At 40.6% G+C, this 27,985-nt stretch overlaps 1 protein-coding gene and 1 long non-coding RNA gene across 8 annotated transcripts; one reads left to right on the forward strand and one right to left on the reverse strand.

Moving 5' to 3' along the window:
- The first annotated feature begins 2,819 nt into the window (after positions 1-2,819).
- Positions 2,820-27,970, forward strand: KCNJ15 (potassium inwardly rectifying channel subfamily J member 15). Of its 7 annotated transcripts, none has more exons than XM_046905701.1 (2): positions 2,820-2,918; positions 25,865-27,970. In XM_046905701.1, exon 2 carries the CDS (start codon positions 25,881-25,883, stop codon positions 27,006-27,008), a length of 1,128 nt encoding a protein of 375 aa, XP_046761657.1. In that variant the 5' UTR covers positions 2,820-2,918; positions 25,865-25,880; the 3' UTR covers positions 27,009-27,970. The 7 variants fall into 7 exon arrangements, with proteins under 7 accessions (XP_046761657.1, XP_046761653.1, XP_425554.2 ...); XM_046905697.1 differs by having other exon boundaries at positions 2,917-3,099; XM_425554.8 differs by lacking the exon at positions 2,820-2,918 and adding an exon at positions 3,298-3,310.
- On the reverse strand, positions 3,186-20,090 carry LOC121107524. Its single transcript, XR_005841749.1, has 3 exons — positions 19,967-20,090; positions 15,365-15,442; positions 3,186-10,839 (listed from the first exon to the last, which is right to left on the reverse strand). It is a non-coding gene; the product is annotated as an uncharacterized LOC121107524 (long non-coding RNA).
- Positions 27,971-27,985: the final 15 nt, after the last annotated feature.

Here is a 27,985-nt window from a genome sequence, read left to right on the forward strand (position 1 = left end):
CATATCCAACAGTATTAGGCACTCGAGTGATTTCTCTGGGAGCTGTAACCCTCAGCGCTTCTGAAGATCTGGGCTAGGGACACAAGGGTGAGCTTTACATGAATATTTAAGTGCATAAAATTACAAAGAGATGTTTAGTTGTTCTTAGGTGACATGTAGGTTCAAGGCATCTTGATTTTATTCTGTGCAAGGTCCATTTCTAGTTTGGTGTCTGGCTGTCTTTCTTTATATGCTCTACCTAATGGCTTTTGGTTCATGAATTTGGGGTTTTCAGGAACAGCAAATTTTTTAGTGTTTTGGCTCTGAGAAGAAGAGATAGGACTTGGAGTGTCACTGTGGCTCTTTCCCTTCCTGGTGTGCACATCCTTATGAGCTGAGAGCACAGAACGCTTGGGAAGGCCAAAGCACTTTTTCCGTAAAAGAACTGAGTTTTGGATTCAAGATAAGTTGGAGATACAGGTCTGATACGAAGGACTAACTTTTTCTAATACAGTATAGTTTATTGTGCCTTTAACTAACTATACACTTTTCCAGGCTATACTCCATACAATTTCCTTTGTACATAAGAGCTGAAAATACCCTGAGCCAAGCCCGCTTATCATTACAGGACTTCCCGCTCCGCTATATTGATTGTAGACATTTGGATAAGTATTTAAACATATCTAGCCCAAACTTTCAAACTCTTACCTCTTGCTGCTATAAGGGGACGGGTTTATGAGCCCTAGCATAAAAGTAAAACTTGAAAAATAGTACGTGAGTTTACAAATTTTGAAGAGCATGAGCTAACAAATTAGCTTGTCCAGGGAATTAGCCCACCTCAGCAGCAGTGTGGGAACAATCCAGGAGCATATGATTACTCACCAGGAAATGATGCTTGTTTAATATTATTACTAATAAAGGGGCAACAAGAGCTGAGCACAGACAGCTATTGCCAGGCAGCAGAGCTGAGGAAACCCATGTCCTGTGCTTCCTCACCCCTTCTGGATGTGCACTGAGTAATGGACAGTGCAGTTAAAGCAGAGGGAAAATGGGGAATGAGAAATTGGATGATCATTTTGTATGGCCCCGAGCCATTAGATCAACTCAGTCATCTCTTGAAACCGCCCTGTAGCTTCCTGGGAGACAGGTTTTGTACTCACGATTTCCTACTGAGAGCCCTGATCACCCATGTGCTCTCTGCTAAATGGATGGATGAAAATGTATGTTCAAAGGACAGTTTACAAATTTTCAAGTAAGATGTGCTGAGTTGAGGAATGTCCATACAGCCTAAATTCCATCCCTCTGTCCCATTTATCTGTCCTCCAGAATGTGACAGGGATCCACTGGGTATTAGCAAAACAGCGCAGTAATTAAAAGCTGAACTGTAGTATGTTTGCACAAAGTGTGAAGTGCCTCAATTCTATCCCAGTATAACCCTCTGTTAATGACCCCCAACACTACATGTGATTTCACAGGCAGCGTGTTGCTAAGGATGCTGATTTGGAGAATGTGTGGGACTAGCATATTAGAGTATTAATATTTGGTTATGATTTGAGCAGCTTTCCAAACTTTAACAGAAGAAAGAAAAGGAAAGTTGTAAGTGGGGAGTTTTAATAACGTATAATTCACTTGCAACTAAACATAATTTCACTGGATAGTGAAAAAGAATTTCTAGCATAGGTGCTTCATCCCATGACATTTTAGAGGGCTCTGTAAATAGAAGTGCCTATCTGAAAACAGAAAAATTCATTCACAAACGTTTATTTTATAATGAAAACTGATAGGAGCTGTTGCCATCTCCCTCATAGTAAATATAGAGAAAGAGATACCAGTGTAACAGGTTCATGGATTTGGGGAACAATCCAAGTCGTGTGAAATTCCTCAGTCTCTGGCAAAGGAAGAAAAAAATCTCATCTAACTGTTGTCCTTTTAAATGCAAAACAGCTGCTGCCTACTGGCACTGCCTGAATGCCTACATACTTGACCATATGACAGCAGAATTCCATCCTTTAGTTTCCTATGGTTTCATATCATGACATTAATAATGCCTGTTAATGAATTTAAATGTCTGATTATCAGTGCTGATGAGGAAAGGAGAGATTTTACTTTTGCTAATGTCTTCCCTATGAGTCTGAGTTGCACAGAATCTTGCTAGTAAACTATTCACCCTGTGCTGATTTCCTCTTTCCCCTGAGCATAAGAGAGTGAAAGCAACCTGGCATCACTGTGCTGTGGGATGGCTCTGCAGGTGATGCTGTTGTACTGTGTTGGACACACTTGTTGAGATATGTAGTTCCTGGAAGAATTACCTCTGGGAACACAGACACAGAAGAATGATATCCAAGGGCAACCACATTAGTCTTTCTAGTGCTGCACTGCCTTCCCTTTCACAGCAGCTCTTTTCATTCTCTTCTGGAAATCCTGTTGAACAGCAGTATGGTACCTGAGTTGAGGTATGGCAGTATGCAGGCTTTGTGGACAGCAAGCCCTCTCACCTCTTCCTCACCCTATTTAAGGTACCCAACTTTCCCCTAATCTAATCAGTACTATCTGTGTTTTTTCCATTTACTCTTATTTGAGCAGAAAGGCACTGAAACCAACCCAGAATTAATCATCAAAGAGGAAGAGCGTCGTGGCTAAACAGATTGGAAACTTTGGTGGTCAGGGATTTCAGCTGCATCTGTGGCTGCTACAGCTCAGTGCGTTACAACCCTGGTACGAATGTATTTCAGATGAGTTTCAGCCTCCCTTTTGCCAACAGGAAAATGGTAATCAATAACGTTGACTTTTAATTCTTCCTGCTCTTAGCATTATACAACCACTTGCAACCTTATTTATTTAGGCAATAAGGCCTTTAAGGGACTTTGATCAGCTTGGCTAAAGTTTCTTCAAAGATTAACTGACGTTCTTTAAAAGTACATCAGTTTCCTCTTAAGCAGGTATTTGCTTACCACGTAACTGGGTGTCGAGTGCTGTGTAGTTATAAAGTTTGCTGGGCTCAGCTGTAGATTTCCTTAAGACATACTGCTGACATCACTGAGTCTCCTCTCAGACTTTTTTTTCTCTCTCTTTCCCCCTCCCTCCCTCTCCTCCCTCTCTCTCTCCAGTCTCTTTATTCAGGTAATTTCAACTCAGACTTATTCCAACTTGGTTTTGACTGACAGTGAGGGAAGGGAGACTCTGATGGTGTTTTGATTTTTTTTTTATTTAATTTTTTTAAACCGTACACACATGCTTTATTGAAAAGACATCCAACCTTTTATAAAAAAGATTGTTTGACTTGTCATGACGATAACATCTAGTAAGGAATCTGAACATTGCTCTTTTACAGGTAAGAGGTATTTGTCAAAAATGCATACATGCTTAACAGTACTTTGGATACTGTCTGGAAATGAAAGCTAATGAGTAGGTTATTTTCCTCTTTCTTCCTTGTTTTAGTAATTTCAGAATTTAGAAACTGGCTGCAGAAGAAAAATCTGTTTATAAGCTTATATCTTCTTGTGAACTTGGAGATGTAGCAGTTTAACAGTGATACAGCAAAAGCTGTCTTGGTTTGGTCTTTCCACTAGTGTAAGCTCCTGAATATAAGGCTTGTAATGTATGTGGCTGATATTTTTGTGTGCTGGGCAGGGGGGCTGGATCTAACTTTGTAAACATTTGCCTGTCAGACACTTTTTCTTAAAGAAATGTATAGCACTTTGGGGGCTCTTAAAAGAATGTCTTTCAGTCAGTTCTTGTTTCTTTTTCAATGCAGAAATCAGTTCTAGTTAACATACTAGGAAAACTTGCCTAGAACTTTATCCAGTCCTCGTTACCTATCTGTATAAGAAAAGATTATGTAAGTTTTCTGTGGTAGCTACAAGGAATGTAAACATGTCTGAGTTGGAGAACATCATGCATTTTCTTCCAAATTTTGCATGTGTCTTCACATTACTGCATTATTGTTTACAACAGGTTTGGCTTATCCTCAGTAATCAGAGTCCGATGTCGTGCTGAAAACTCCCCTCTACTTCAGTGTAGCTTGTTTTTGCCTCCTTTTTTATTTTCTCATAGGGATCATGCTTTAAAGAGATTTACAGATAAGTTCCTTTTTTTCTCCGTGATGTGCTGACTGCAAAAAGGAACAAAGCTGGCTTTCCTTTGTGAACCAGGAGGATCTACATTACTTTGCAACTAAACTTGTTTCCGCACTTGCCTTTAGCTGTCCTGCAGTTAAAGGCATTGCTAGGGTCTTTCTGACTACGGTGTCTGAGTACCTATCTGCCAACCCTTTTGTCTACATTGCCTGTGATATTGTTAGCTGTGATTTCTTCTCTCAAAATTAGGAGGAAAAGGGGAAAACTTGCTACTACAGATAAGTCTTATTTCCTTTGTTGTAAAATGTCACTATGCTCTCTGCACTCTCTAATAATCAGCTTATAGAAGGGGGGAAGCAAGCCTGGAATGTAACTTAGCGCAGCTGGTTATACAGTACAAACTGGCACTGCTTTTGTAAAGCGGAGTGTAGACGAGACCAAAAACTTCCCCAAGAATTTCATCCTGGTAAGTGAGGCATGGCCTAGAGACAAAAACAGCAGCAGATGACTTGGGCTTCAGTCTTCCAGCATACATACAATAATACTTCAATCCTGTTACTTTTTATAGAGTTTCAAATGAAAACAAATAGTTCATTTTTACCCTGGCTCCTCATGCAATGAAACAAACAAGTCATCAATCCACAGCCCTGATTTGTGCTGAAATTTCTGTTTGTCCAGATTTCACTAAAGCAGTCTGGATTATTATTCTCTCCTCCTCCTAAGACACACGGTTACATGGACAGGCTGTGTTCTTTGGGAACAGGTAGAAACCAAAGCTGTGAAGTACCAGATGGTACTTCTTGCCAGGGGCCAAGAAAAACAGAAACTTAACTGTTTTGCATGCTGAACCTCAGAACATTTTTGAAATAAATTTTGATTCAGTTTGCTTCCAGGAAAACCAAAGCTAATTACAAGATGATATTTTTTCTTTCTTTTTTCTCTTTTTTCCTTTATTTATTTATTTTTTAAAACTCTATGGAGGGAAAAATTCTTTACCTTTGTTGGCTGTCCTGTGTATATAAGCATAAGAAAAAAAAAAACAAAAAAAAAAAAAACATTGGCTGGAGCATCAAACAGTTCATGTCAAAGTTTTCAGTCCAAACAAATGCACTAAATGTTAAATGTCTGAAAACTACCTTCCTGCCAAGCTGTTCCTAACCCGTTGGAATGGGACAACATTCATGACTTATCTGAATGAGTTACTACAGGCTTGAGGCTCATTTTAGCACTCAATGTATTTTTTTCATTAACTTGGTAAATAGCTTGGCATAAAGTGCATACATGCTCTTGGGAGTTAACAGGGCACAGTTGAAACAGGAAGCTCTCTTGTATTAGCTGTACATGAATTATACCGCCTGCTCATTTGAAATCTGTCTAGCTCAAACGGTGTGAAATGCACATGTATGGCAGCCAAAAACAGTGGATACATTACTAACTGGGCTGGGGGAAGGAACAAAAATGGCAAGTAATAACCACAGCATCTTTCTCACCTCCTGAGTATGAAACTGTCTTTGCATGACTGGCACACTCTGAGGTTCATGGCAAGCTAGGGGTCATGCTTAAGCAGAAAAGTAACAAGAGACAACATGAATGCTCTAAGTATTATCATCTTTTACTGGGCAAAATAAATACTTGGACAGAAAGAGGGTAGACATACGTTTTGGGATAAGATATTTGCAGTAATTTTTACCTGAGGGGACAAAAGTGGAAAATCCCATTTTCAAGTGGATCCCTTTGCAAACCTTGTCTGTCTGCAGTGAAAGGCTGAAATCATACTGCTAGGGTACAGGCTGGACCCAGCATATATCTCAGGGAAGTATTGTGGTGCCATGCAGTTCCTATGTCTGCCAAACACCACTGGAGATACTGGGAAGCCTTGCAGGATTTTAGGCTAGAGGATCCCCTTGACCTGTACACTCAGGTGATCCATTTTGCCTCACTGGTGTCAGTGGTCAGTGCCACTGTCCTTTAATTTTTCAGTGATTCATTTCAATCTAGACATTTTGTTACAAATCCCCTTCTCTCCCCACATTGTGTCTGTTCAGGTAAGAGAGTGGGCTGCCTTTCCATTGACTCTCAGGGTGGCTTCTTGCTTAAAGATGTCTTTATTCCACTCAGTTCAAACTAGCCCCTGCAATATGACCTTCAGGCCATACTGCATTTTAGCTGACTCGTAAAGTGAAGGAGAAGTATAAAGCTTGGGAACAGAAGCTTAGTGCCTCTTAAAACCTCATTTGACTCCTTATGGGTTTGTTTTTCTCACAGAGATTGTCAGATAGAGTTGTCCATGCTTAGGGAGACTAGATATGCCACATTTTCTTCATAAATCAAAAGTGATAAAGTAAAATAAGTATTAACTGGAATAATAGTATGGCCTGATTAGATTAATTTAATCTACATTGCTTTAACTGAGGTGATTCACTCTTGATTAGACTGTAGCTTGCAGGATACCTCTCTAGTTGTACACTTTGAACTTTTCCTTATCTAAAATTGGCACTTTTGGATTGAGGCTATATGATAAACATGTTTGTCTGCTGAATAAATTACCGTAATCTGTAATGAAACAATATAGGAAATGGCATACATGCTTTGATGACTTCATAGGAATATTCTTAGTATGAACTGATCAAGAGAAAAAGGGAAAATTTCCCTTTTTACTCACCTGAATTACACAGCCTGACCAAAAAAGAAGAAATTCAACAGAAGGTATTTCTGTAATTTTCTGATCACTCATGACTTTCTAAGTGCTTCTTGTTTTCTGCCTAGCGATTATCCTACTCAAAGATTCTTAACCCTATTCCTGTCCTTACTCCCACTAATTTTTAGGCCAGTTGTTCTGTTCTGAACCCATCCTACCTTTCACCCAAGCAAACAGGCTTCAGTTTCCTGCAACCTTATCTAGCAATAATGCTTCCAGAAAGTTTCCTTCCTTGAACACTTCTACATCAACTTATCAACAGTCTTCTTTCTCCACAGTGAACAGCCAAACCACAGTTAGTACCGCAATGGATAAAAGGTGTGCTTTTTGTGATTTTCACAGCATTTGAGTGAGGCTGGTCTTCATTCACAAAAAGATATATCAACACATTTGAGGAGATGTTTGATTGACACAGAACACTCAAAATTCTAATTAATCTTCTTGGGCAAATGACAAAATATTCACGAACACGCAAAGCCTATGATGGAAAAAAAAACGAGTCTTTTAAGGCAGAATTTTATTTTACTACCCTCTTGGGCCTCGTTAATGTGTATACTTGGTGGCATTGATGGTATATGGTGGTTGGCCTCTTGCCTGTTTCAGGCTTAATGGTTTTAAATCACAACCTCTCTTTAGCTAAGATTAGGCTGAAAGGCAATAGAATCACAGAATGGCTGAGCTGGAAGAATCATTAAAGATCATCTAGTTCTAACTGCCCTGCCATGGGCAGGGCTGCCATGTACCAGCTCAGGCTGCCCAGGGCCCCATCCAACCTGGCCTTGAGTGCCTCCAGGAGTGGGGTACCACAGCTTCTCTGGGCAGCGTATGCTAGTGCCTCACCACCCTCTGTGGAATGGATTTCTTCCTTACCTCTAACCTGAATCTCCTCCCTTTTAGTTCAAAATGGTTCCCTTTTGCCCTACCAACATCTGCCTTCACAAAAAGTCAGGCCCCCTGCTGTTTATAAGCGCTCTTTAAGTACTGGAAATTTGCAATGAGGTCTTCCTAGAGCCTTCTCCAGACTGAACATATCTGGTTCCCTTAGCCAGTCTTCACAGGAGGGGTGCTCCAGCCCTTTGATCATCCCTGTGGCCTCCTCTGAACCTGCTCCAACAGCTCTACATCCTCCTTTGGGCTGGTGGCCCCAGGCCTGGATGCGGTACTCCAGATGGAACCTAATGAAGGCAAAGGGGGACAACCCCCTTCTTCTCCCCACTTGCCATCCCTCTTGTGCAGGATGCAGTTGACCTTCAAGGCTGCAAACGCACACTGCGGGACTGTATCAAGCCTTTTGTCCATCAGAACACTCAAGTCCTCTGCTGGGCTGCTCTCAAGTAGTTATTCTCCCAGTCTGTACTCAGGTCTGGGATTGTTCTGCTCCAAATGCAGCACCTTGCACTTGGCCTTGTTGAACCTCATTTGGATCTAGTGGGCCCACTTTTTTCAAGCCTGTTCAAGTACCTCTAAACAGCATATCTTCCTTGTAGCAACTGTACTACTTAGCCTGATGTCACCCACAAACTAGCTGAGGTGCACTCAGTCACGCTGTTGATGTCCACAAAGATACTAAACAGTATCGACTCCATCTGTGAGTTATAAATTAACATAGTGAACATCAGCTCATGGGTGCTGGCCTTCAGCATGTTGATTACCTATTGTGAAATATGCTATCTAAAAGGTGCTGAAAGCTCTTGTCAAGGCATAAAAAAGAATCAAAGACTGAAATGTTCGGCAGTGTAAAATGCTTCCAGAAGTATAGAGGTGAACGAACACAACTTAAGCAGGTGTGGGAAAGCTAACAATGCCATTAATGTCTATGTATAATGGGCAAACAAAAGGTTTCAGATCTGGTTCTTGTTCACGCTGTGGCCCTTTAACCCTATTCTGGGAAATGCAAAGGCCAGAAGGTGATCTTCAACTGGTGGTGTCACACTATAACTGTCATACTGCCAGGAATCCTAATAATGTACCTTATTTTTCCACATACCCTTGCTCTTCCTGAGCTGATTCCGTGAGCCTGCTTCAGGTTACAAACCTCACTCCCTTTCCTCAGTACAGACCACAACATTATGGATGTTTCATCCCAGGTTTTTATGAATGCCTTATCCTTGAACTTCATTCCTGGTCAGTTCTATCGTTGCAGGTACACATTACATATATGTAACATACAACACACATATAGCACATTTGGAATGATAATATCTAAAATGTAGTGTTGATTTCTTTTTCTGTCAGTAAAATAACCAAAGCTATGACTTGATCATGACATAGAATAGTACTTACTGATAGTAAATATCCCTCTTCTAACTAAGGTCTTAGGTGATAGGGAGCATGCTCTATTATTTTAATAGTGTTTATATGCCAAAGTCCAAGAAAACAGTGCAGCGGAATGACCACATGGATACATTCTCCTATTGCATGTAGATGTGAGAATCTGAATTTGCAGATATATTTCTGGCTGGCAAAAAGTGAAAATGTAAGATGGGGAGATTTTTAATGCTGCACTACATCTTTAGAACTTTTAAATAATGACTAAGTGTTCAAGGAAAAGCTTTTGCTTCTGTTTGCTCTAAATGATCTTAAGAAACTTCTGAACCATCCAAGTTGCTACATAAAGACTGAAAGTGTCACAGAAGTCAATAACCTTTGTGTTCTCACTTGAAACTGATTTAAGCATGTTACTAATAATACTTACTATATGAGCTTAAAGATTAACACTGGAATCCACAAAAAAAGCTGGGAAAAGGACTGGATCCTCATTCCCCAGCCTCAGAAGAAAACAATGGTCAAAGTTTTTGAATTTGCTGAGTTCCTAAAATTCCAGGTGCTTCTAACAGAGATAAACTGGTTCAGTTCTTAAGCTTTGCTCACCTTAAGACAAGGCATTGCTCTGAATGACTCCGCGTTAGTCTTTTCTTCACCTGGTTACTAGCTCTGTTTTGCTGACTGGGACCTTAAGCATGGGAAAAAGCAGGTGCATATCTGAGCAGCACTACAAATAGAGAATCGGTGTTGAAAAAATGGTAGTAGGGGTGATAAAGATGTAGGATGTTAGTGGGTATGAAAAAGCAGAGCTGATTACTTTCATGGAGGCCCAGACATCATTTTTGAAGGTGTGAATGTAAAAACCTTTTGCAGAGCAAGCAAGACTAACATACACTTTGGTAAGGGACATGGCCACAATGTATGTGCTGATGACAGACAAGCAAGCTGACACATGGAATGTCATTGACTAGAACCCAAAAAACAGAGCAGACAAATCCCTGTATCTTGTTTTAGATTCCTGGATAGTTTGCTTTTACAGATGAATGTTGTTCATCTGTTTTAGTACATACATTCTTTTATAGTCACTGAGCTGCATGTTTGATGGAAACAGTGCATAGGGTTACTTAATCTTGTATTAGATTCCACACCACACAACTGACATGGGATTTAACCTGAAAAGCTTTATCAGTATGAGTTAGATTTACATATATTTATTTAGGATATTCCAACTTAAGATATGAACATGTATTATATAATTTATATATGTAAACACAGTTCTTCTAAGAAGCGTGAGTGTACCTTCGCATACACTGGAACAGTTGATTTCCATACAAGAAATAAACTTGCCACTTCTCAGAACCTGCTTTGCAAGACAAAGTAACTTCAGCTGTCTAAAAGTTGGAATTCTGGGATCAGATCTTAGGGCACTGCAGGGAGAAAGGCATCTCCAGGCAGAGAGGGAGAAGGGACAGACAGAGTGGAAGCATCCAAGTCTCCATTGATGCTGATGCCTTAAGAGGACTAGTTCAGACTACACAGAAACCTTTCAGATTGCTAGGGTGAAAAGAGAGAAATTTTAACCTAAAAAGCCCAGCAATTGATCTCACAACACATTCACCTTTAGAAATGGCTCAGTTTGGTAGATGTTTGGAAACCAAGTTTGAACTACTGTCTCATGGAGAGGTTGCTAGTTATCTCAAATTTCCAAGCAAATTTTAAGAAAAGCAAATCTCCAAGTTTCTTCCAGACAAAACTCAGACAAAGAGGAAGCATCCAAGGTGTCACAAGGTAGCCAGAGCCTTCCTGGAGAAAAGATGTCTCCTAGAAAACAAATAATTTGTTATCAATTCTAAGGGAAAACATAGTTTATAATCTGATTATGTTATTTCTTGTCATACTGTAGGTCCACAAAATGCTTTGCAGTGAGCTGAACAAAGAACAGGAAAACTAGAACTGCTCTAAGTTATTTCAGATTTAACAGCAAGGGAGGCATGATACAAACCAGACTTGGTACTTGCTAGGTGAACACAATGACAAGCAGATGTTTATTAAAGTTGGAATTTTTCTCAAAACAAGTGCATTTCAAGGACTTGTTTGGATAGTGGTGAGCTGATCTGGTGCCTAAAACATGAAGGGAACAAATATCCCAAGGCATAAGCTCTGAGTACCAGGGCAGTAGCTGTGAAAAGATTAGGCTTAGTGTGAAGAGATGTTTTCACTAACGAAGGGAAAAAATACAGTCAAAATAGTAGAGAAGAAATGCATTTTTTTGACGCTGGAAGTTTGAGTGGCATTTCCGTGAGATAGATGAGGACTGTGAACAAGACACTTAATGGAAAAGGGCTAATTAAAGAACTGAAATTCCGGTTGACTGATGTGAAGATTTTGGAGGTGCTATGACATCAAGTTGCTTGCAGACCAGATGTCTGAACCATACAGTGAGTAGAGCAGAAGCAGCACTCTCTGGAAGAATATGTCCTTTGGGAAAGAATGAGTTTGACAGGGTCTCACCATGGCATTGAAAGAAGGAATTTTCTGTACTGTCATTAAGCTGCTAGTTGTCTGCTGAAGTCACAGTTTCTGGGACTTTTAAACAATGGCAAATCTTAACTTCATTTGAAATATGCTATTGTAATTTGATATATCCATAGCCCCGATTAGTTACTTTTGCAATCACTTATCTTCAACAGTTGTCTACAAAATATTTAAAATAGTCAATAGCACTAATATGACATATAAATGACTACTGTTTGGTTACACCATATTTTTTTCAATGAAAACTGAGCATTTTAAAAATTAAATATCACAGGAAGTGTACAAGATATTAGAGATCAAAAAGTTTGATATTTTTCCACTGAAAGAATGATCTTGTATGGGAGATGTAGTTGATTTCCCCATAACCCAGTTATTCTTTATGCCTGGACTCCTCAGCTAGATTACATTTCCATTGGTGCACCAAGCCTTTTAACAAGGCAACAGAAAGAAATGGGAATGGTGGTATTTTTTGTTAACATAAATCAGACTGCTTGGAAAGCATCAAAGTGATTTCTGAAATTAACAGCATTTGGAAAACATACAAAAAAATAAGGTAGAAGTTGCTGAATATTGGAGAATTAAAAAAATAAAAAAAAAACCAAAACAAACATTTGTGGTATTTTGAATATTTTAGGAAACTATTCCTAATAGAACATGAACAAGGTCCTATTCAGTCTAATTACTTCAGTGTTCAAAGCTGGGCTTTCCCAAGTTTCCAACTGTAAAAAACCGTTGAGCTTTTGAGATGACATGGGATCATAAAGGAACAGTCATAAAGATAAGGTATGTGCAAATAAACAAGAAAAATAGCCTCCTCTTGAGTATAAGGAAGTGCAATGACTTTGAACACCAGCATGGGCTTTTTTAATTGTTTGGGCACATTATTACTGCTTTTTTTCCAGCATGTTGTAATGTAGCAACACAGAACTTTAACAGAGGTTCCCAAGAAGCTACAGGACAAAGGAAAATGACTTGTGAATTACACAGCTAAATTCTCAGAGTTCAGCAATGTGGACAGGCATTGCTTCTGCTAGGAAGCACAGTAGCTTCTTTTACACTTGTCACTGATCCCACCAGGAAATCCAGTTGGCCTTTGCAGTTACAGAAGTGAGGGATTCTTCCTCCAAAGGACTTTTTCAGCTGAAAATGCCCATAAGGTGAGATGAAAGATTTTATGCTTTCATGTTAACTTTGACTCTTGTACTGAAGAAGTCTGAAAACAATTCTGAAGGGTAAAAAGAATTCATTTTGACTTGTGGAAGTTAGATATTTGATCTTTTGAGTAGAGCAAAGGCTTGTTCCGCACATGATTTAAATTAAACATACACACACATTATACAAATTTAAAATCAAAATAACAGGTTTAATTTTGGTTTGAACAAACAGTGTCTCCAGTCCAGAATAGCTTTAAAAAAAAAAAAAAAAAAAGCCAGAAAAACGTTTTTTGGTTCAACCTCAGCGCATTTTTTTGTTTGTTTTGATATTTTTGGTTTGGCGAGAAAATCAAAAACCATTGACGTGCACCAGTACATTTATGCTATTTCCTCCCTCTGAGAAGCCACAGTCTCTGCAGCACACTGAGGGGTCTGTGTCATGGAAATTGGCAGGGGCTGAGTAATTTGGGAAAGCAATGAGGAAAACAAAGATTATTTTCCCTCTGATTCCTTGTCAGTTTATCTGCAAGACATGCAGTCTAGGGCTGTGTAACCCCATACTCAAACTCAGGAAGCATCTTTTTCTTTTAAAAATTTATAGTTTTTAATCTTTTTTTCTTTTTTTTTCACAGTTTAACAGTGGTAGTTAAGTTCACTACAATGATAACATTTTCTTGGCAAAAGGCTATGTGTTTAATCTAGCTTAATTTCATTTATGTTCCCTCACAACTAAGGGATACAGCCCATGTATTTAAATCCACAGGCTAATTTCAGCTTAACTTGGCAGGTGAACAGACGCTAACAGGTTTTATGAAAGTAGGTGGCTCTGTAAGCCCAAGAGATGTTATTAATGCCTTTACTGAGAAGAAAAAAACAAGGGGGACTAGCCTTAACTGGACATCAGAGAATCCACATGGAAGAGAGTGCCATGCAAAAGATTTTACATTGTGCTTGCATGGCTGTGAGGTTCGCCCTGGAGATGCAATAGAGTGAGGGAATTGGAGCTTTACTGGCCACTTCCCCATGGCCTACCACCTCATGAGCTACAATGGTGCCCTGCTAGCAGGGAAAGCATAGACAGGAGTAGAACAGTGTTGGCCCCTCAGCCTTTTCTCTACAAGGCTACTACTGGTGGAAAGAGGATCCCTTTGTTCTCAGCCCACCACCTTCACTAAGATACTCATGGCCTGAAAAAGACTGTAAAATAAAACAGCTGAAAACTATCATTTCCATATAAAAGATGGTAATATATCTCACTATTAAACTTTGAATTAGTTTCATCCGTCTCATAAAATATCAGTGCTCTGAAGAGCGCTACCAAAACACTTCATTTGAACAGAAGGAGACATATATCAGCCAGCTGCTTACATTGCTTTTACCTTATCATTAGTAGTGTTTAAATCTCCTTAGCACTCCACATTTGCAGCTCCATGTCTCAAGGAAGCATTAGGGCTCAGACCCCATGCACCTCAATCTGCAGTATTCCCATGAATGCCGGGATTCTCTCATGTTTCTGCTCTGAATTAGCAGGTATAACTAAATCACTCAAGAGACTTTTCCTCCATCTTCTCTGTCTGTCCTCTCCCCAAAATGTGCATAAGTGGAAAAAAGGGTATTTTTCCATTCACTGCATGGAGAGAATGAAAGCTTGGCACACAAGTGAGCTATGTACTGGAATTTGGGTGGGTCTAGGAAAAAGCACAGGCTCCAGTGGAAAACATATATGGGTGTGTGTGAGAGAGAGAGAAAAAAAACCTTTAGACCTTAAATTAACCACATCCATGAATTGGTCAGGAAAAAAAAATAGAGAGGAAATTGGCATGAAGTAAAACTATTGGACATTACTGAAAATCCACATTCTTACATCATTATGAAAGTATAATTGGTATTTTTAATTTGTCCCTGACCACTCCAAAGTAGTAGGTGAAAGCCCTTGGTTTATATACCAGTGCAGTGTTTTAAGACCTCTGTGACTATTGGTGTCATCCCTGAGGTGTAGAGCCATCCTCAGCTAGGCTGGTGAGGAGGCAATTCTTGTCTAGGGACTGCTGCAGGGTTAGGATGAAAAAGGACTAGGGCTGAGGCATGAGCCCCTGGCGAACACCAGTGCCCTCTCAGGGAATGTGCTGTGCTACTTTGGGCAGTGCTGGCAAAACTCAAGGGAGACTTTAGTGAGCAAGGACATAGTCACAGGTTGTAGTTACCGGTCATTGCAGATGTTTCTGAGAAATGCTGTTCATAAGCTTATTCTCCTGTGTCACAATCTACAGACTTTATTATGGGAAACAACAGCACTAAAGGAAACACATCTAAATGACGAGGCATTCACTACTGGCTATAGATACAGCAAAAGCTCCCATATCAGTACTTTATATTTACAACTGCTTGTGATTTACAGAACAGACAACACAAACACACATACCATGAAGTACTGTTTTAAACAGTGGGAATGACCATATGATTTCTGTATAAGAGGCATACATATTTGCCTGTGAAATATCACGTCTTGATTTTTGGGGACAGTGCCACTTTTTGTTTTCAGCATTTAAACATTTTATTATTTTGGTTCTTGTTAAGTAGCTATCAAACATTTGTTAGAGATCAAGTAGAACTTGTTCTCTATTTAGCAGTTGTAGACATTCAGTGGAAATACGTACCTGATGCAATTTGAAATCTCTGTAGAGACTGGAGTAGAAAATGGAGTAGAGATGAACATTTTTGAAGTTATTGTGCACCTCAAAATGAAAAATGGACAGACTTTGTAATTCACAACATAGTAATTTGCTATTAAAAAATAACCAAGTAATCTGTATGCATCTTCTATGTCAGTATTATCATCTGTGCTTTGTCTATGGCAGAAAGGTGTCTAACTTAAAAATCACTAGGTTAGGGCAAGGGAAGTGCATACTTTGTCTCACAGAGGCTGTATTTTGCTAGCATTAAAGAGAATCACTTTCTGAAAACATTCTCTACTGCATGAACTTGTTCGCACAGGTAGGACAATTCTTCATAACAAAACAACTTCCTGAGAAAATTAACTTGTAATGAGTTTTAAGATGAAACCATGACAAACCCATCCCTCTTTCTTGGAAATATTCTTTGAATTACTGCAAAAATCTCCAGGCCAGATTCTTTTCTATGTTCTGGTCCAGCAAAGAAGCCATAAATCTGGCTTAATTAAGAGATTACTCTTCTCAGCATAGATGAAGCAATACAATGCTACACTATACAGGAAGAGAAATGGTCACCAGGGAAAATCTTTTCTGAAATATGGGCCATCCTCCAACTAGGACAGGATGGGTTATTTCCCCAATTAGATTTGATCCTATCCACATCAGGCATTAGATGATCAAAATTTAACCAAGATGCTGACCTTTCAGTACAACAGCTTTTTCCAGTGCCAGTTTACTTGCCTTTTGCAGCCCTAATGTGATTTTCAACAATACTGAATCTTTTACATATTTTAAAGAAGGAGATTTTCTTGATGGAAAATTATTTCCATAGATTAATATTTAAGTTTTGAGATTTAGTGATTGTATAGAGACAGAAAATTACAAACATTTTAATTTCATTTTGTGAGGTACTAAGGTCATTCCTCCAACAGCATAAGCTCTGATTTTATGGGCTAAAGTGCTGTGGTTTACAAGAAAGGTGGCTTTCACATGCAGAAATCACATGAAATAATTCTGACATAGCAGAAGCCTGACACTCTGCAGGGAGCCTCACCTCCTTGCCACACCTACTCTGAGCTATGAGAGCCACGGTGCACTATGACTAATGCAAAAACAAAACCCAACTTGACTGGGATACAGTACAACGAATTGGCATCACAAATGGTGATTAAAAAGAGAGCTCTTCATCCAGTGGATGGATTTGTACTGTACAGTTAACATAGAGGTAGGAGCCAATGCCCTTGCTCGTCAGAATGAGACAAGGCTGGCAATGGGACTTGGAATCCCAAGCTGTGTTTGAACCTAATGGTATCTGTAGCCTGAGAAAGGAATCAGGCACAAACCACTCCAAACAATTTGAAAATATTTCCCTTCTGTCTAATAAATACTTCTAATGTACCAGCCACGGTAGCTGAGATACAGGAAGAAATGACCCTGGGGAAGGCAGACTGAAGACATTTCTGCTAACTTTTATGAACAATCAGAAGAATGCTAACTTTTCTCCCTGTCTTTTGTGTTACCATGACTAGAAAAATTACTGCTTATTTTCAGCCACCTGCTGACAATTTAAATTAGAAATCTACAGCAAGTGTGGCTTTTTGGTTTTGGTTTCATGCTTGTTTTTAAATGAGACCAGATTTTTATTAACCAAGAAATGAATTGGGAGAATAAACAAACAAATGAGCAAATAAGAAAAGATGAGCTTTCTGTCTCATAAGTCCTTCCTCACGTCTGAAACAAAATGAGCACATTTTAAACCATCTGCGGGTTGGCAAGTCTGTTGCTCTGAGTTTAACTTTATTAATACTACAATTATTCCGCGCTGGAGTAGGCATTTGTTAACAGACATACGGTCTGATTTTTGTGTGGTCCTGTGTGGGGCCTAGAGTTGGACCTGATGATCCTTATGGGTCCTTTCCAATTTGGGATATTTTGTGATTTTATGATAACTTGTGAAGCAGTGGGTGAGTACTCGCGAGATTGAAACCAAGGTGCTGCCCTTTACCTGCTGTGAAAGAAAACAAGGACATAGCCAACCCATAGCGAGCAGGGAATGACATTCACAGCAAACATAGGTGGTAACTCAGTACTGTACATCCGTGCTCTGAACTGACCTGAGAGATGACTCCCTTCCTTGCAAGCTTGGTAAAACTTAGCAGTGTTAACGGTAGATGAGTTCAGGCTCGTTATTTTCTATATAATTATGAAGTCACCATGGTGTGACTAAAATACTGAAAAGAAACATAGCTACTGCTTGGTTGTGTATAGAAACACAAAACAGTCTTGGCACGTGAGCTTACACAGTAAGATTCTTCCTAGGTGATTTATACCAGGTTGTACATAAACATGCATAACAAAGGTAAAATATGCCTCTGGGCAAGCAGCTAAACCACCTGAAATCTGATAGAAGAGCAGCATAGCCTTCCTGTCTACCTTTTCCGCACCAGCCTTCCCTCCACCGAGTGCACTGGGGAATGCTCCAGCCAGGTGGCCTGCACTCACAGAGGGAAGGGGAGAGCAACAGGAGCTGGGAGCTGTCGGAAAGCACATTCTCACAGGAGCTCCAGCAGTTGGCCTGGGAAGGGCCGGTTCCCAAAACAGGAATTAAGTGCTTAAGTAGGACTTAGGTAGGCCTTAGTTGACTAAGTGAAAAAGTATTCTGCAGAAAATCCCTGCCCAGCTTCTGTCTTATGCTGGAAGTGCTTCAAGCATGCAGGTGCTTCCATTTCTGGCTCTGATTTTGATGGGCGCCCAACAGTTATGTGTTTGGGCATGCCACAGTGTGCCCTGTAGGACACGAAAAGGCTCAGTGTTTACCTTCTGTCTAAGCAAGATGAGCCAGAAATGAAACATTCCTTGGCTTGAATTCAACCTCCTCTCAGTGTGTCCTCTGCTCCGCTTCTCCCCACTCCCAGTCTGCATTTGTGTTCCAAAATCTGACCACTGAAGGAGGTGGGGGTGAGACTCCTCCCTGCACCTTAGGCAAGTCTTTGCCTTGTATCCCCCTTTGCAGAGGAGTTCACTAATATGGAAACAGGGAGATGGGGAGATTCTGCACTTCCCAATGAAGACACTCAGCTTCACAAATGAGAATTTAAAAGGCCTGAAAGCAAGAAGGCATCAAGATTACTCTATGGCCAAGCTTTTAGGGCACTCAGTTGGCCATGGAGAGCATGTGTTTCAGTCTCTGCACTGAAGAGTGCATACACACACCCCTGAAGAAAAAGACACCAAAACTGTTTTAACATGGATGTAGAAACACTCCAAACTATATTTGCTTGGCATTGGTTTTGGAAATGGCCATTTCATTTTGACTGACAAATTAAGTAAATAAAGTAATAAAAATATGTGTTCAGTTGTGACCTGTCCTGAGGAAAACCTCAGCCCAAACAGCTGAAACTTTGCAAAAAGAGAAGCTCTTGAAAACATAGTCATGTAATGGAGAGGTCAGGAACAGTTGCTGTGAACCTGCAGTGAGGTACGTGTGGATCATAAACCAGCGTGCAGTCTTGTCAGAAACAACTCTGCTGACACAGATACACATTTCTATGATGGCACTGTAAACATAACTAAATTGAACCCTTCTACTCACAGAGAGCAGGAAAGAGGAGAGGAATGGGATATTATGCAAAAAGGGGGGAGAACAAAATAATGAGACATACCCTTATGGAAGATTATCTCAGGGAGAAAGGTGGACAGAGCCTAATGAATGAAAGCCCCCACGGGCATCCCAAAAAACAGGAGAGTGGGAGATATTAGGATCTCTGATATTCTAGTCCTGGTGCTAGCATTGACTGCTACTGTTAGGTGGGATAAGGCATGCCCAGAGAGGTGGTGGGTGCCCCATTCCTGGAGACATTCAAGGCCAGGCTGGACAGGGCTCTGAGCAACCTGATGTAGCTGTAGGTGTCCCAGTTCACTGCAGGGGAACTGGACCATATGGCATTTAAGAGTCTCTTCCAACTCAAAAGGTCCTATGATTTCTCCCATCCTCTCTTTAGCTCATCTTTTCCTGTGTGGTTTTGCTGAGATGCTTACTTGTGACAGAGGTGTTATCTGAGAAGTACCTAATGCTTCTACAGCTGACTGAAGATTTCAGTGATATGGCATGGAAGTACAAAGTATGAGTGTGATAAGCAGAATGTAAAAGTAAAGCTTCTGTCAGCCTTGTAGTGTAATTCTGGCACCTAGCTCCTCAGAAATGGAAAAAAATGAGTTCATGAGAGTCTGTTTAGACTTGTTCATGTAGAAAGAGCCACATAAGATTTGCACAGAAAGAACAGGGAATGGGTTAGTGGGTAGGAAAAGCATCACATCGGAGGCAAGTTTTGAATGCTTAACTGTGATATGAAGTGTTTGAAAATGAGTTTGAAACATTAATATGCCAGCAATGGAGACATTCAAAAATCCTGAATGTTTCACTACTGAAGAAAAGACATTCTTAAAAATAATAGAGCAAGACAGGTTTTTGGTGAACCTTTCTCTCTTTTCCAGCTGCATTGTATAAACCATATTATCAAGCACACACACACACACACACAAAAAAAAAAAAAAAAAAAAAAATCAGAAACTTATCAGTTTACTTACTTTGTGAAAGGAGACTCTGGTGTACATGAGGGCTTCCAGATGGAAAGCTGTGCACGGCCAAGTCCCCTGTGTATGTGCAGAACCCGCGGCAGAGGCTGGAGGGCAGGTTTTAGGAAAAGCAGACAGCAGTGCGCTAGCTGTTGGGAAGATAGTGGTACATGCTTTCTCTCTTCTTGGAGGCCTGATTAGGAGACCTGTGAAATCACTGGGAGTTCCTTCGTTAACCTCAATAAGCTTTGAGTAATCTCTTGCCTTTTCTCTGCCTACTTGGTTGTTTTCCTATTTCTTGCATCAGTGTAGTTTCCAAGGCTCATCGGCGTAAATCAATAGCTACTGCAAAGCCTCATATCCTGCCTTTGGAAAGAACAAGATTCCCGTACAAACCTCTCTAAGCAACAGTGTACCATGAGACTTCAGCTAAAATTCATCTTCCATGGCCAGATGTCAGGCAGGCTGCCTAGGAGAGAAAGAGATGCATTTGGGTTTTCACTTTCTTAATACTGGTCTGTCAGTGATTGCCCTTGGACCTGCTGTGAGTGATGGAAAGCATGCCCCTAGCTCCAACACAATACCATTAACCTCAACCTCCAGTGCAATCAGATCTGCAACACTCAGGCCTCTGGGCAGGCTTTGCTGTGCCACCACTGTCACCTGCTCCTGGGTGTCACCATCCAAAGGCTGTGCTGTGCTGATGAGTGGCCAGGAGGAGGTGTGTGAACCTAAATGCACAGCTTCAGGAGCTGATCTTGATTTGAGAGGACATTTACTGTTTTTGTGTTCCAGTCTTGTGGAAAAAATAAAAAAAATCATTTAGGATGATGAAACTGTGAAAGTACAAGTCTCATGAGGAGTGGCTGAGGGAATTGGGATTGTTCAGTCTGGAGAAGGGGAGGCTCAGGGGAGACCTTATCACTCCCTACAACCATCTGAAAGGCAGTTATGGAGAGGCAGCCTCTTCTCCTGGGTAACAGAGATAGGATGAGAGGGAATGGCCTCAAGTTACACCAGGAAAGGTTCAGGCTGCTTAGTAGGAAATGTTTCTTCTCAGGAAGAGCAGTGGGGCAGTGACACGGGCTGACCAGGGAGGTGGTGGAGTCACTATCGCTGGAGGTGTTGAAGAGCCGTGTGGATGTGACACTGAGGGATGTGGGCAGTGGGCATAGTGGGGGTGGGCTGACAGTTGGACTTGGTGATCTTAAGGTTTTTTCCAACCTTAATGATTCTATGATCTATGATTTGTTTTTTAAAGGCAACATCATTCACAGTATGATCAATTCCCAGTCTAACACTATTTTCTGCTGCGCAAGTAAATGTTGGCCATTACCAGAGTTGAAGGGCTCTTTTATGAAGGGTCCGGGCTTGCAGCTGTTTGACTGCAGTGGCAGCTGGTAGAGGAGCTGAAGCATCCTTTCACTACCACTCCTACTGCCCCTCTCCGTTTGGTCTCTTTTTTTATGTTCCAGAAATCAGGCACAGGGGAGGATTTTGCTGGTTGGTGATTGCACAGCAGAACCTCGTGCCTCCCACAGCTCACACAGCCCAAAAAGAGGAGAGTGTTCATGCTAGGCAGAGCACTGAGAATTCAGGAAGGACTTTTATAACCTACTGAACCACATCATACCTAGGAAAGATCTGAAGATTGTGTATTTCTTTTCAATGCTTTCTTTCCTCAGGCCTGCTTTTTTTTTTTTTTTTTTTCTTTCTTTCTTTTTAATGCCAAGCTTGCTAATGGTTTATGCTGGTTGAAAAAACAGTGCAAGTTTTGCCCTGTATCAGAGTGGCAGTGAAGTGTGTAGGGGTGTGTGGGGGTTGTTCAAGTGGCAAAGCATATCTGATCTGAAAACAAGAAAACATCTGAGGCCGTTTGAACAAGTCATGCTCCTGTACACTTCTAATCCATTGTGTCTGCCAGAAGAGATCTTGCACAAGCAAATCTGGCTTCATGCAAAAGGAACATTTTTCTGTGCATGCAAGCTGGCTTTCACTTCTTGATAATGCGGTCTCTGGAACCAGAGTTAATATACTTGTTATATCCCTGGCTGCTGAAATTACCTTCAGATCAAGGTATTCATGGTTGGTGGTTTGGTATGTAGTTCTACGTTTTATTGATTTTGTCTGCACTAAATTCCATTACTAGAATGTGTTCTGATGGGGAGTCTCCTTTGGCAGTTCCAAAGGGCTCATGAGGAAAGGAGGTAATCCACAGGACATGAAAGAGCTAGACAAGCCTGAGATTACTTCACTTTCTCCCATGAAGTATCTGTTTCCTTAACTGTACTTCAATTCACTTTTATTTGCAGCTGTAGTTCTAGGTTTTTTTGTTTTGTTGGTTGGTTGTTTTTTTTGTTTTTTTTGTTTTTTTTTAACATAACAAAAAATACTTTATCAGTGTAAAATCAGCTAGCTAACAGACAAAATGTTCTTTTAGTTTCAAAATATATACTACTACTATTATTCAGGCTAGTTTGCTTGCATAACTGTGGCAGATGTGCTTTCTGACTTAGAGGGAAAATGATAGAAACAAAACCAACTAAAATCTTTCAGCTGAGTTGCTGGGAACAGTTGTTAGGGCATAGAATATCTGAGGTGCCTATAGAAGGGGTGGAACAAGAAAAAGCAACACAAATGCTATGCTATATGTTTTACGTATACAAAAACCCACTCCATTCGTTCTGGGATAGCAGACTGGTTGATTTGCTAGAAAGCAGTGGGGAAGTGCATGGCAGGGGAGAAATCTCTGTAGCCTGGTTTTACACCACTTCTGGCTTCATCATGATTTCTTCCAGCAGATGACTCCTGCTGGCTGCTGTAAGTGATAAGGAAGGGCCTCAGCAGGGGCAGTGCTGCTCAGAGGCAGCATGACAGATCCGCTCTTCCCGTATAAGAGAAGGGAAGTACTTCTGCAGGGAAAGGAAACTAACATGAATTTCTCCAGGGAGGAAAAGAGCACTAGAAGAATTTAGGATCACACAGGAAAAAGTGATGTAAGAAAAAAAAAATAATAAGGGAAGTAAAAACAACGACAACAAAAAAAATCCTACAACCAAAAAAAGCACCAGAAATTGGCTGGAATCCATTTCAGGAAATCACTCTAAAGGCAAGTAGCTTTGTCACATACAGAAATACAGACTGGGAAGAACACTAAAGATGACAGGGAAATTCTGACTCAGCCAGACTCCAAACTAATGGTTCTGCCATGATATCCCTACACATGGATACTGACTTTGCACATGGAAATGTTAAAGAAGCACAACTAGAAATGTCTTTGGTTTTTGAAATCAATTGAATCAGTCTGGAACGTGGCAGAAATGGCATGTTCCCGGGAAATATGTTTTGCCTTGCAATTACCTTTCTATTTCCTGTGTTCTTGGAAGAACTGTTTTGCTACAGCACTTTGGTTCATCTATAATGTTAGGTACCCTTTACTAGCTCTGGAAGTGTGGCAGGAGGCAATATCAGAATTTACTCTGGTCAGGGTTCCCAGACAAGGAGCAACACATTTCAGGGAAAAGAAGAGGCACAGATAAGAAATCTCACCAGGCTATCATATGGATTGAAATCATAGAGCTTACTGATGCTGCAGATGAACAGTACAGTGTATCCCTACTAAGTCTGGCATAGCAAGGAAGTATCAGTGTCACAGCACACATAGGGCAGAGCTGATCTTCTTATCATGCCTAGTGTCCCTTGCATATGGAAGTCCATGCGTCCAGGACATGGTAGATGTATGGTGAGTGCAGTGTGCAGAGTGCCCCCAGGTCCCTTGCTTTGGGCCATTCTTGAACCTAGTGAAGGAACTCTGCTCTCAACCAAGCCTGTAAGTCCCGTTCCTGCCCCACCAGCTCAAGCCCACCAGCTGGAGTACTGAGGAGGAAAGGTGGAGTCTTGGCTGTCTCTGTCCCGGTAACCTCCAAAGGAGGAGCAGCCAGCAGCCCTGGGGAGCATGGTCCCAGGAGCAGGGTCCAGGTAGGCTGAGCAGGGGGATGAAGTAATATCTGTGGCCAGAGGCAATGGCTATGGGGAAGTGATCTTGAGAGGAAGAGGTATACTTGTTTTGAGATGGACTTTTGCACACATTTGATGTCTGTAGCTTATCCGGAGTAAGGCTCAGCATGGTGCCTCTTCACTAAATGGTATATATTTTCCTAAAAGGTTTCTCATTGGAGATTACGTGCATTTACCACACTGACAGTAGCGCTCCATTTTGAGTTTATCTAAAGAGCAGTTACATGTATGCTCCTTCCCACCCTTACCCCACTCCCCCCCCTGCCATTTCCTCCTGTTGTTCTTTTTTAGATCACTTGAAGGTTTTTTCCTGTTTACTATCCGGACACGCTGTGCACTCTGTGATTTGACTGTCACATAAGGAATCTCCTACTGGGATCACTGATAAATTCCTTTCTTACACATACAAGTAGATATGTACGTGTCGATGGCTCTTGGGTGGTGGAAGAGAAATGCTTGTGGTAATACCAAACTGGAATGAGCTACAGGTCTTAATGGGCATTAAGTTTAATTACCCTTTCCCAGAAAACCTGCAACAGTGTGATGGGTATAGTCATAAACAAAAATTCTCTTTAATTGACATAACAGGAAAGGTACTTCAGTGAGCAATTATGCTGATGTCCTGGGCTGGCACATGTGTGTACCACAAATATATCTTGTATTTCCTGCAAATTTCTTTTAAGTAGCTATAAGGAAGAGTGTTTTTTTTTTTCTTTTTTTTTTTTTCTGATGGTTCACGACAAGGATTCACTTACTTAAAGCTCTTTCTGAGAAAACAATGGAGCAAAACAATGCTTTTTGAATGACCTGCCAAAGCACAAAGGATGCAAGGGATGTTTTTTTTCTTTGTTGTTTTTGTTGGTTTTTTTTTTTCAGCAGGAAGTTTTGTTGTTGCAAACTTCTATAACATGCACTGTCCTTGCTCTATGTAACCACTGTCTAGTCCTGCAAGCCGGGTCTTGTTACTTGCCTCATCAATCTGGCACAGGCACAGTTCTGCTTCGCTCTGAGGGCTTTGTTCAGTTCTGAGTGTCCTCACACTTGCTCTCCATCCGGACTGATGCACAATAAACAAACTTGAAAAGTCAGATGGTCCAATGACTGCTGGGTTCGCACAGGTCAGGGCCCACAGCTCAGAATGCTGACTTTGTGAATTGCCGCTTTTTTTTTTCCTTAGACTGCTTGAAGTCAGAGTGCTGTGGAGTACAAACAGTTTTGAAGCGTTTTAGGTGTAAATATTCCTTTCTGAAAGTCGACTTTGATGTGTTCAGGTCTGCTTTGTTTCCCTGTACGTTAGTTGTAGGTTTCCGACAAAGAATCAGATCCGACTGAGTAAATCACTTGTGGAAGTTAATTGTTCAGGGAGAAAGCTGGTCTGGCTCATTTTGCCTCTGTCACAGGAAGAGACAGAGGTGGTGTACTGGATCTGCGTTCTAAACCAAGCACTGACGCGACTTTAATTTTGATCAGATGTCTCTCTTCAGGGCACTAAAGAAAACTTTTGCAGTAGTTAAAAAGAGCCTCTTCTCTAAAGAAACGTAAGAAAAAAATAATGCATTTTGCAGAAATAAAGTACTAATATACAATTTCAGCTTGATCAAGTTTCTTTTGCAGGCTATTTGAAAAGAAATCTACTTCTCCATATTTGGCAGTTGCCAGAATCAAAGAATATTTTCTTTTGTTTTTCTTTTTTTTTTGAAAATACATAATGCTAAATTAGTTTTAATGTCAGCTATTTTACATGAGTAACTTTATATTCTAGCTCTTTTAATTCACTACTGATGTCTTTAGATTATGCTTGTACCTTCTATCTATCAACACTTTCAAATGCTTTTCAGAACAAGTGTTGTGATTTGATTTCATTAAATAAGTCTTCTTTTCTTTTCTCCATAGGACTGAAGCAGTGAGGATGGAAGCCACTCAGATTAATATGTCCCGCGTCCCGCTGGTTAACGGAGGCATCAGCACTGCGCTCAAGGCACACAAACCCCGTGTGATGTCCAAAAGTGGTCACAGCAATGTGCGCATAGACAAAGTTGATGGCATTTACCTACTCTACCTTCAAGATTTGTGGACTACAGTTATAGACATGAAGTGGAGGTACAAACTCACCTTATTTGCTGCTACATTTGTTATGACCTGGTTCCTCTTTGGAGTTATCTATTACGCCATTGCATTCCTTCACGGAGACTTAGAAATAAACAAGTTCACCTCAAAGCGGGAGCCATGTGTCAAGAATGTAGATTCTCTTACGGGGGCATTCCTCTTCTCTCTGGAGTCGCAGACAACCATTGGCTATGGATTTCGTTTCATTACAGAGGAGTGTCCACACGCCATTTTCTTGCTCGTGGCCCAACTGGTCATCACCACCTTGATTGAAATCTTCATCACAGGTACATTTCTGGCAAAAATTGCAAGACCTAAAAAAAGGGCAGAAACTATTAAGTTCAGCCACTGTGCTGTCATTACTAAACACAACGGAGAACTTTGCCTGGTGATCAGGGTAGCAAACATGAGGAAGAGCCTTCTGATACAGTGCCAGCTCTCTGGGAAGCTTCTTCAGACATATGAAACCAAAGAAGGGGAGAGAATCCTGCTTAATCAAGCCAGTGTCAAGTTCAACGTTGACTCCTCTTCAGAAAGTCCATTTCTCATTTTGCCTTTAACGTTCTACCATATTTTGGATGAAAGCAGCCCCTTAAGAGATCTCACACCTCAAAATCTCAAGGATAAGGACTTTGAGCTTGTGGTGCTCCTGAATGCCACAGTGGAGTCCACCAGTGCTGTCTGTCAAAGCAGGACTTCCTACATACCTGATGAGATCCACTGGGGTTATGAATTCGTGCCTGTGGTTTCTCTCTCTCCAAATGGAAAGTATGTGGCAGATTTCAGTCAGTTTGAGAAGATCAGGAGAAGCACAGATTCTTCTTTTTATAGTGTGGACTCAGAAAAACAAAAATTAGAGGAGAAATACAGGCAGGAGGATCAAAGAGAGAGGGAACTAAGAACAATGTTGTTACAGCAGAGCAATGTTTGATTGAACGGACAAACTATCTTGATAAATTCTTTCTGAAAACTGAAAAAAAAAACAAACCAAAACAAAACATTTTTTCCTCTACTGTATGTCTATTATAAAACCAGCGGTGAAGACTTTTTCATAAAATAGCTTTGGTGTAGAGTAAACCTATCCCTTTGTTTGGCTGAGTTGTTAATCAAGTATTTTATAATTAGGTGGGATTTCTTTGTTCATGATCTTAGCAAAGTTGGATTTGTATCTAGTCTCTGCCTCATACCAACACTAAAAGCAAACACACCACTTTCTGTTTGGAAAGTGAAACTGGATGCATAGTGCTGATTCCTTCAAATATTTATTTGACAAACTTTTACTGTGAGCAGAGACAGCACATAGTACTGCTGAAAGAAAATGTGCTCTCTTAAAAAATTGCATACTTAAAATGTATATTTTCATACCAGGTCTTACCTTTGTGGCAATTCCTGGTGAGGAAAATCAGAGAGACAAATCGTCAACCATGGGAAGAGCCTGCAGGGAAAGGATAAACTACTTCTTAAATCTTGAAGGAGAGTGGCGGAGTAGTTGTGCTGGGCGATCTGGAAGGGAGCCCTCTTTCTCTGCTGCACAGAACGTGTTTTGTGATCATTCACTTTTTTTAACCTTGTTGATGGCTGATTCATAGAAAAAAAAAAAGGAGTTAAGGGCAAGATGCACAGAATTGTAACAGTAATCAACTAAGGTTAAAGCTGGCTTTGAGACACCTGTTTTTTATCCAGTGTAAATAGTTTGTAACAGCAGCATAACAATACATTTCTACAGATTGCTTGCTTTGCTATAGACCGTATTTAATTTGGTTAAAAGAAATCTGTATAATGCCTGTAGACAATATTTACTTTCTCTGGCAACCATAAAGGACAAGCATTCCTTTCATCCATTTCATTTTTGGTCTATTAAAACCATTCCACTAATAAAGGAATTTAATTTGAGCAGCTCCTGATCTC

Source organism: Gallus gallus, chromosome 1, assembly GCF_016699485.2.
Source record: "Gallus gallus isolate bGalGal1 chromosome 1, bGalGal1.mat.broiler.GRCg7b, whole genome shotgun sequence".
NCBI classification, from domain to species: domain Eukaryota; kingdom Metazoa; phylum Chordata; class Aves; order Galliformes; family Phasianidae; genus Gallus; species Gallus gallus.